This window comes from Chrysochloris asiatica, unplaced genomic scaffold, assembly GCF_000296735.1.
Source record: "Chrysochloris asiatica unplaced genomic scaffold, ChrAsi1.0 scaffold00296, whole genome shotgun sequence".
Lineage (NCBI taxonomy): Eukaryota > Metazoa > Chordata > Mammalia > Afrosoricida > Chrysochloridae > Chrysochloris > Chrysochloris asiatica.
In genome coordinates this window covers 1,374,546-1,385,481 of record NW_006408814.1, presented here as the reverse complement: position 1 = coordinate 1,385,481, position 10,936 = coordinate 1,374,546, and the positions used below count along the sequence as shown (strand labels likewise).

At 40.7% G+C, this 10,936-nt stretch overlaps 1 protein-coding gene across 1 annotated transcript in view; it reads right to left on the bottom strand.

The window, feature by feature from the left end:
• The window catches only part of CTNNBL1 (catenin, beta like 1), a 223,862-nt gene that overhangs the window by 143,887 nt on the left and 69,039 nt on the right, over positions 1 to 10,936 (bottom strand). The window contains exon 4 of the mRNA XM_006874728.1: positions 1,608 to 1,738. Coding sequence (XP_006874790.1) covers positions 1,608 to 1,738 — 131 coding nt within the window. The remainder of the gene's footprint in view (positions 1 to 1,607; positions 1,739 to 10,936) is intronic.

Below are 10,936 nucleotides of genomic sequence, written 5' to 3'. Positions count from 1 at the left end.
TTAATCTTACAGTCCAGAAACAGAGGACCCTAGGACCATCAAGAGAGGAACACACAAATAGAATGCGGGACCTTATTCAGAGAAGCAGCAGTGCCAGAGATGGAGGCAGAGATGGGGCATGGAGAGGGGTCATGGCTGAGGTCTCTAGATTCATCAACTAAGAAAAGGACTAAGAACTGGTGGCCAGAAGCAGACTTGCAGAATATGCCCTTTGGAGATGTAAATTATTATATATGCCTGAGTGGGTTTTTTTGTTTGTAGGTTTTTTAAAAAAGCTAAAGTGGATAGAGAGAAATACTTTCAACTGATGGTATATGGAAGGGATTATAATCAATGCAATGAAACAAGTTATATGAATTGTTGAATGTGAAACTGATGATGTGTCCTGTAAGCTTTCACTCAATCCACAATAAAAACCTTAAATTAAAAAAAAAAAAAAGGAACTGGAAACATAATTGTTGCCAACAAGTCAATGCCAACTCATAGTGCCCCACAGGACAAAGTAAAACTGCTCACAGAGCTTCTAAAGCTGAAAACCTTTACTGAAGCAGATTGCCACATTTTCCCCATGGAGCGACTGATGGTTGTCATCGCATTATTTCTGATAGTGGAAGTGACCGTGTATACAGTTTCTGAGGCTGTACATCTTTGTGGGACCAAAAAAAACTTAGCTTTCTCCTCAAGAGCAGCTGGTGGGCTCAAACTGCCAATCTTACAGTTCACAGCTCAGTGCTTATCCTATAGAGTCACTGAGCTCACATTGAGAAGACAGGAGACGACAAAATATAAAAATCACTGTCCTCCTGGACATCTTCAAGTGCTTTCCATCCCAGTTCAGTGCTTCCTCTAGCCTCAACTCCACTGGCTCACCCTTTAGTAGAATGATGTCTACATTAATAGATTCACGTCCTGTCTGGCCTTGCCTTACTATAATGTTGCTGTCAAGTGCTGTTTGGTCGCTACCAACTCACAGCAACCCTGAGCAGGGTTTCCGAGGAGTGGGTTGGTGAGCTTGAACTGCCGACCTTACAGTTGAAAATGACCTTGCAATCCAGCACATTAACCCACAGTGCCACACCAGGGCTCCACTATAATGTTGTTGTTGTTGTTGTTAAGTGCCATCGAGTCGGGTCCGACCCATAGCGACCCTGTACAGGGTTTTCGAGGGTGTAAATCTTTACGGGAGTAGAAAGCCTCATCTTTCTCCCGCGGAGCAGCTGGTAGTTTCGAACCGCTAACCTTAAGGTTCGCAGCCCGATTCGTAACCACTACGCTACCAGAGCTCTATATAGAAATCACTATAATAGGCCCCAAAATCCAGATCCTGAAAATGAAGGTTGTTAACGTGTAAACAGATCCATCAGGATGTAGTCTAGTACTAATAAGAGCAAATAGGACAATTAAGGATTGCCCAAGATTTATTCATAGATAAAACCAGGTTTTCGAACGAGTAAAGAGTAGCATGTGTTTCGGGATGGGAGATAATTAGAATGGAAATAGAACACAGACGTGAGAGCGCACATCAGCAGACAGACAGGCACTGAGAGTAAATAGCATTTCCTCCAATGCGTTAACCTTCCTACTGAGGACAGACCTGAAAAGGATATCTGTATTATCATGTCCAAGCAGCCCGAGAAGAGACTGCACAGCGTTCAGCTCCACCAGAAGGTGGTACATGGTGGCCACCACGTGCATCTCCTGAATGATGTCATTTAGGTCCAGCTCAGATTCCATGAACCTAGGAAGGGAAAACAAGACAGCATTACTGAAAGGGATGGAGTGCTACTGGCACAAAGGAACAAACAGAAACCCAATCTAGACACAGAGACAATCTGTCAAAGTGTCTACAACAGACCAACCAAGAAGTACACTCATCCAAACACCACACTGTCACACGATTTCCTTGGGAAATCGATTTCCTCATTACAAAAATCAATCTTGGATTCAGAGCTCATTACAGGACTCCCCTTACTCTTGCAGTCACAGGCCGCCTTTCAGAGGCTCCACGAACATTTTGCAGAATGAAATTATCTCCCCACCAGTCTTGTGGATTAGCTACCTGCACGACTAGCTATGGCAATTCATTCTGTTGTCCTCAACATAGTTAGCCTATGAATCTCAAATGGGTTTCCCTTACTCCCCACTTCAAACCAAGAGCCAATTATTCCCCTGCCCCCAAAGGAAAAACTGTCATTCCAAAATTAGATAGCGACTAAGAGGGAGGGCCCAAAGTAAAGCAAACCTAGTTTCTGGCATCCCACAATCACCACGTGGTATTTCACTGCTATGTCCACACTTGAACCTCCCAACACAGGCTCTAAGAAGAGAACTGCCTCTGCACCCTCACCCCGCATCCAAGAGTGTCTGACATCTAAGAAATGTCAACTAAGCTTTTGATGAACAAGAAAGGAAGGTTTGTTCTGAGAAGGAAATGAGCTAATTCATGTAAAACAAATGAACAATATCTGATTGAAAGTGATTGAGAGGAAGTAGTGGTTAAACTTTCAGACACCAGATTGCCTGGGTTTGACCTGGGCTTAGTCATTGACTTAACTTCTTTTTCTCCTTGTCTCCATTTTCTCATTTGTAAATGAGGATAATAATGATACCTAAGGAGCTCTGGTAGCGTAGTGGTTATGAATCGGGCTGTGAACCTTAAGGTCAGTGGTTCGAAACTACCAGCCGCTCCGCGGGAGAAAGATGAGGCTTTCTACTCCCGTAAAGATTTAAACCCTCGGAAACCCTGTACAGGGTCGCTATGGGTCGGACCCGACTCGATGGCACTTAACAACAACAACAACAACATCTTAGGTAAAGAGTAAATTAGTAAATATGCATATATATAAGAATCCTGGTATGGTGCTGTAGGATAAGAACTGGACTGCAGGGTTGTTTGAACCACTAAGTTGGTGGTTCAAACTCACCAGCCGCTCCTTGGAAACCCTATACAAGGTCACTGTTGAGTTGGAACAACTCACTGTATGAATTGGAACAGACTCAATGGCAGGCACTTAACAAGAACCAGCATATATATTAGAGCAATATCTACAACATAGAAAGCACTATATGAGTACTTGCATTCATGATTCCTACTACTATTATTAGTAGAAAAGCCCTGGTGGTACTGTAGAACAAACAATGGGCTACAGGGCTGGCAGTTCAAACCTCTCAGCCACTCCATGGGAGAAAGTGAGGCTGTCTACTCACAAAAAGATTTAGTATGGGAAACTCCACAAGGCAGTTCTACTCTGTCCTATTGGGTTGCTAAAAGTCAGAACAGACTCAATGGCAGTGGGATTTTGGGTATTATTATTATATAATATGTACTGTTGTTATTATGATATACGAGGGGGCTTCAAAAAGTACATGGGAAAAACCCATTATCTTTTAATTCCATTATTGCAATTTTTTTGAAGCTCCCTTGTATTATATATTCTTCTGTCCCTTTTACAATATAAGTTTAAAAACAGAAACCATATCATTTGTGTCTATATATCTAAAGATTCCTGCTGAATTGAACTGAGACCCTGAAGAAAAGGACCATAACCAGGGACTCTGGAAACGAAAGTCCAGATTCTGGATTCTATAAAGAACAAAATCTGGAGCTTGTTTTTCCTTAACACATGCCAGTATTTTAGACAATCTCACTACCTATTGCTTTCCCCATTGTTAATGTTAATCATAAAAGGTAGATATTTTTTCTTTTTACAAAACACTTTTTTGTAGCCAACTTGGAAAAGAAACACAATTCCTCAAAAAAGCAAATAGAAATCATCTGTAATCCTATTAACCACAAATAATCATTTATAGCATTTTGGTATATTTAAATTACTTTGTCAAACTCATACATTTTATCCCCCAAAAGTAAGCCTATACAGTATATGATTCTATATCCAATTGTTGTTGTTACTGTTAACACAGGCTAACAATTCCCCTTCCTTATCATTATAAATTCTTCTGTAACAACCAATCAATCAACAAGTTGGTGTGGAAGATTCAGTCTACTTGTAAGACCTGTTCTAACTCGTACATTTTTGGTAACTACATAGTGTCCCCTTGTGTGGAGGTGCCAGAATTAATTTAACCAAATCTGCTTTGTCGGATATTCAGATATTTCCCACTTTCCCCCTGTAACAAATGACATGAAGATAAATGCACCCATAAATACTGCGTTAGGATAAATTCCCAGGAAGGATAGTGTTAAGTCAAATAGCATGCACATCTAACAGATTTGGATGTATTTTGCCAGAACAGAACAGTAAGTTTATAAAGTTCTGTTTCCTCTTCACAAACAGCATTATTTAAAATCTCCTCCATTTTGAGATGAGTAATATAACTTAGCAGGAGTCCTGGTGTGGCACTGCAGGTTAATATGTTGGACGGCAAGGTCAGTTTGAATCTCAACGTTGGTAGTTCAAGCTCATCAACCACTCCTCGGAAAGCCTATGCAGCGTTGCTGTAAGTCAGAACCGACTCCACGGCCCTTAACAACAACAATATAACTTACTTTTTATTTTGCATTTCTGATACAATTGTTAAGTGACATCAAGTCAGTTCTGACTCACAGAGACCCTGTATAGAGTTTCCAAGGAACAGCTGGTGAGTATGAAACTGCCAAACTTGTGATTCATAGTTCACTGTCGATCCTACAATGCCACACCAGGAGTCTTTTCTGATACTAAGGTAGTTAAAATATTTTGAATGTTTACTATGTATACTTCTTCGTTACCCATTTTTATCAACTGATATTTAAATTTATCAATGTTCTATATACTTAAGGAAATTAACCTGTCATATGGAGTCCTGGTGTGGTGCTGTGGGTTAATGTGCTGGACTGCAAAGAAGTTTGAACTTCCAGGTCGGTGGTTCAAGCTCACCAGCTGCTCCTCAGAAACCCTATAAAGGGTCACTATGGGTTGGAACTGACTCGATGGCACTTAACAACAACAACGTTACAAATATATCTGTTCCTTAACTTGCAAATTGTGCTTTTTGATATAAAAGCTTTTAAGAGTCAAATCTTTTCTTTTATGAATTCTATCCTACATGATTTTCTTCATATAAACAAACCAGCTTCTTGGAATATTTGCTCAGCAAACAAGTTGAGTAAATATGGTGAAAGCATACAACCCTTTCGCACACCTTTCTTAATTTTAAACCATTCAGTGTTCCCATGTTCTGTTCGAACAACTGCCTTTTGGTCCAGGTACAAATTCCTCATGAGCACAATTAAGTATCCCAGAATACTCATACTTCACAATGTTGTCCAAAGCTTGTCATGAGCCACACAATCGAAAGCCTTTGCACTTCAACAAAGCACAGGTAAACATCGTTCTGATATTCTCTGCTTTCAGCCAAGACCCATCGGACATTAGCAATGAGATTCCTCATTTCCTGGCCTCTTATGAATCCGGTTCAAACCTTGAAAGTTCTCTGTCAATGTATGATTGCAGCTGCTTCTGTTATTATCTTTAGTAAAACTTTACTCCCATGGGATATCAGAGATATTGTCTGATGATTTCCACATTCCGTTGGGTCACTTCTCTTTGGAATGGGACAAATAAGGATCTTTCCCAATCAGTTGGCCAGAAAGCTGTCTTGCAAATTTCTTGGCATAGATGAGTAAGTACCTCCTGTGCCGCCTGACTTTCTTGAAAGATTTCAATTTTTATTCCATCAATTTCTGGTGCCTTATTCTTTGCCAATTCCTTCAATTCACCTTGGACTTCTTCCTTCAGTATCACTGGCTCTTGATCATATGCTACCTCTTGAAACCGTTGAGCATCAACCATTTCCTTCTGGTACAGTGACTCTATTCATTCCTTCAACTTCTTTTGATGCTTTCTGCATCATTCAATAATTTGCCCAGAGAATCCTTCAATAATGAAGTTCGAGGCTTGAATTTTTTCTTCAATTCCTCCAGCTTGAGAAATGCTGAGCGTGGTCTTCCTTTTTGGTTTTCTGATTCCAGATCTTTGCACATTTTGTTGTAATATTTGGCTCTATCTTCTCGAGCTGATCTTTGAAATTTTCTGTTCAGCTCTTGTACCTCCTCATTTCTTCCATTTGCTTTAGCATCTCTATGCTGGAAAGCAAGTTTCATTGTCTCTCCTGACATCCATTTTGACCTTTTCCTTCTTTCTTGTGTTTTTAATGACTTTTTGCTTTCTTCCTGTATGATGTTTTTGATGTCATCCTACAACTCTTTCGATCTTTGGTCATTAACAACCTGCGATATGCAGAGAATATAACCTTGCTTGCTGAAAATGAAGAGGACTTAAAATATTTACTGATGAAGCAGTAGTCAAGAAATCAAACGATGCATTGCATTAGGCAAATCTGCTGCACAAAACCTTTTTAAAGTGCTGAGAAGCAAAGATGTCAGCTTGAGGACTAAGGTGCACCTGACCCAAGCCATGGTATTTTCAATAACCTTATACTCATGCGAAAGCTGGACAGTGAATAAGGAAGACCATAGAAGAATTGATGCTTTTGAGTTATGGTGTTGGAGGAGAATATTGCCATGGGCTGCCAAAAGAACAAACAGATCTGTGTTGGAAGAAGTACAGCCACAGTGCTCCTTGGAGGCCAGGATGGCCACACTTTGTCTCTCATACTTAGGACATATTGTCAGGAAGGACCAGTTGCTGGAGAAGTATATCCTGTTTGGTAAGGTGGAAGGTCAGAGAAAAAGAGGAAGACCCCCAACAAGATGGACTGGCAAAGTAGGAGCATGAGTGGGTTCAAGCATGGCAACAATAGTGAGGTTGGCCCAGGATCGGGCAGTGTTTCATTATCTTTTGTATAAGGTCACTATGAGTTGGTACCAACTTGATGGCACATAACAACAACAACAATCTACACATGTCTTGGCAAGCCTTTTCCCACTAGAATGAGGTATATTTCATGGTGTATTTTTATGATTCCACATATTTATCTTAAATTTACTTTAACGTATGGTGTAGGGCAAAAATCCAACTTTATTATCTGCAAATGTTTTGCCAATTGCCCCAAACCATATTCTGTCCCTCTCCCACACATGTGAAGAAATACCACCTGTATCAGACACTAAATTTTAATGTTTACTCTGTTTCTGGACTTTCTACTCCATTTCATTGGTCTGCAAATTACTGAGCCTGAGCCATACTCTTCACATTACTGTAGCTTAATAGTATGTTTTATGCCTGTTCCTGGCAAGGAAGACTGCCCACTAAAGCATAGTAAACAAAATCATGTTGACTTCAAGGAATAGATTTTGGTGCTAATTAATGTTTGAATGTCATATAGACAGAAGCCACCAGTGGTATCCTACAGGGCTCTGCCCTTAAACCTGTTTAGAACCACCATTTTCTTTTACTGTTATTTCTGATCAATGGCTCAGGTGGAGACATACAAAAGGCAAATTTAACTGATGTCGGACTGACTGTGAAGGATGGAAATGTAAAGGTGGACATCTTATAGCAAGAAGGGGAGTGATTAACTTTCCAGACTAGGAGCGGAGGTCCCTAGGACCATCAATGGAAAAGAGCGGAGAGCGGAACCGTACCCAGAGAAGCAGTGATGCCTGAGATGGAGGCAGAGATGATGACGTGGAGAGATGGAGCAGCTGGGGACTTTAGACACAGCGAGGGAGAGGGGCTGTGTACTGAAAACCAGGAAGGCGGGGGCAGGCTTGAAGGCTGGTTGATGATGCATGGAGGGGATTGTAACCATGGCAAGGAAATGATATACGATAGAATGAATGTAAAACGATTGTTCTCCCATGTAAACTATCACATAATTCACAATAAAAGATAAAAAATAAACTGATGTCACAGAACACAAGTCTTAAGGAACTTAAGTGAACACACCATTGGGCAGAATCAATTTAAAAAGTTCCTGGCAGACAACAATGATAGGACAAAACTAACAGAAGGAAAATTACCTGGTCTCCATATTAAAAAATAAAACTGCATTGAACTGAACAACCAAGTGCAAAAGTATGGGATGGGAAAGGTACAGTTTAGTTAGAACACATGTGCAGAAAGGATCTGATGGTTTTAGTCAACTGTAACTGCAACAGAAATCAGAACCATAAGACATATCTGCCAAGACAGAGAAAAGTTTGTATTCAATTCAGGATGCTCACCACCTGGCGCACTCCTTGGTCCAAAGCTGAAACTCAGCAGTTTTAATAAAGGAACAGAAGGAAGGAGTTGTCTAAAATGTTACTGGGTTTTAGGCTGCTGAATAGAAGAATATAAAATTGTCAACTGGTTCATTCTAATGAGATGACTCTAAAAGTTTGTGACTCATTATGGGACCTAATCCTTAGGAATGCTATAGAAATTAATTCAGGAAACAAAGCAATATTACAAGGAATCTGGTGGTGGTTATGTGCCGTGGAGTCAGTTCCGACTCATAGTGACCCTGTACAGGGTTTCTGAGGCTGTAAATCTTACAGGAGAAGAAAGCCTCATCTTTCTCCCGAGGAACAGCTGATCGTTTCGAACTGCTGACCTTGAGGTTAGCAGCTCAGTTCGTAACCACTACGCTACCAGAGATAAGGAGTCTAGCTGTCCTCTTATGTGAGAGTTGACTGAAATTCTTTCTCATTCTAGGATGAAATCTTCTAAATCAGAATTGTCAAATGACAGAATATAAGTTTCTTTGGAAGGTTAGATCCTTGTCACTGGACAGTCAATAAATGGTGATATAAAAAGAAGTCAAGAACTGACTATACCTTCAGATTCCTCCCAACTCTGAGATTATTCTTCCAAATATGTGATTTTAACTCAGTATTTTTACATTTAAAATTCATAAAACCATCAAAATAGTATTTTCCATATCAAAGTCATGAAAGTATCAAACTGTAAGCAGCAAAACATCACAAAAATACCAGTAGGGTCCTGTAGATTCAAAAACAAGGCTGTGTGACCATGTGCATTGTGACAAGAAATACTAACTTGGTTCACACTAGGTACCAGGCACTGTTCTGGGTACTGAGAATACAATAGATAACAAATAATCCCAGTTGTTGGCCTCAAGGTGCCCCCAGCCTTCAGGAATATAAAAATCTATGACATGCAATTAAATGTAGGGATACCTTCTTGCTGTTGTGAAGTGCCATCGAGTCAGTTCCAACCCATAGCGACCCTGTATAGGGTTTCCAAGAAGGGACTAGTGAGCTTGAACCACCAAACTGACTTTGTGGTTCAAACTGACTTTGCAGGCCAGCACATTAGCCTACAGCACCACACCAAGTGCCATGGGAATATAGAGCACAGGGCCTCAATCTGGTCAAGGAAATTTTAAGCCTGAGTTTCCTTATCTTACTAGCTGAATTAGAGGGAGGTCTAAAAGAGACAATAAATATAACGTAAATATTTATAATAATAAATATATCACTGCTGTTGTTAAATGTCATAGAGTCGATTCCTAGTCATAGCGACCCTTTATAGGGTTCCCAAAGCTGCAGATCTTTGCAGGAGCAGAGAGCCTCATCTTTCACCCATGGAGCAAATGGTGGGTTAGAACTGAAGACCCTGTGGTTCACAATACAGTGCTTATCCTCTAGAGCCACCATGCCCCCAATACATACATGCTAAGTGCCATCAAGTTCATTCTGACTCATAGTGACTCTGTATAGGGTTTCTAAGGAGCTGCTAGTGGGTTTGAACTGCCAAACTAATGGTTAGCAGTCTACTGCTTGCTTATCCTACAGCACTACACCAGGACTCCCAATAAATATACTGTTGTTGTTGTTAAGTGCTGTCAAGTCAGTTCCGACCCATAGTGTGAGGATTAAAAGAGAAAACAACTATAAAGCTTGGCATATAATAGGTGTTCAATGAATTTGTTGTTGTTGTTAAGTACTGTGGAGTTGGTTCCAACTCACAGTGACCCCTGCACAGGGGTTCCGAGGCTGCAAATCTTTACGGGAGCAAAATGCCTCATCTTTCTCCTGTGGAACAGCTGGTAGTTTTGAACTGCTGAATTTAGGTACCCTCAAATTGATACGCTTGAGCAACAAAATTCCTTCTTCTTTTGTTAAAAAGTATAAAGAGGGCTCAAAATGTTAGTAGAAAAATCGAATTAAAAGATAATGGATTCCCCTGCATACCATTATAGAATAGGCATTTGAAGGGGAGCGAGGAATAGCCAGAAATATCACCATAGAAAGCTTGTACATCCGTCTTCTGCCTATAAACTGATTGGAATTCCTAAAATGGGGATACAACATGCCAAGTGAAGGAGGCTTCTGCAGAGCCTCAGCATTACATAAATCCATAGGTGGAATCCTGAACCCAATCCAGAATCTTTTATGGTGGGAACTTCCCACTTGAAAAGACAAGCAGACCAGTCTGGAGCAGCTAGAAGAACAGAAGATACTTCTTGAAAGAAAGACTGACAGGAAAAATACAAAATAATAACAGCAGTCCAACTGATTACTACAAGAACAAGCAAGTTGCTCACCCAGGAGACATCAAAGCAAGTGGCCAGGTCCCCTCAGGGCAAGCCACCTTCCAAGACTAAGACTCAATGGGAATACATGGGCAGACATGTACTCAGATGGGTGACCACATTGGTTACCGGTAAAGGGAAGTGAGGAAAAACAGGAATGAAGCTGTGAGCTAAGCCCTACAACGTTCAATAGACTTCTGTGAACCTGGGTGAAGACATGGTTGGCAGGCAGTGTGGCAAGACCTGAGGACTCGTGGGCCCAGAGTCAGTGACATAGCCACAGAGGACTAGAATGAAGAGTGAAGTGTCCAGCTAATAAGAAGAGAGGGCATATGCACAAGAACACCCATACTTGCAGATAATACCCAATTGACCTGGCTTCAACTAGAAGAAGAAAAAAGAGGAAAAAAAAGGAGTAATCTGATACAATTTGATGAACTTGACCTACACCTATGGCTGCAGTAGCTCAAAAAAGGGAACAAATCTTTACAGC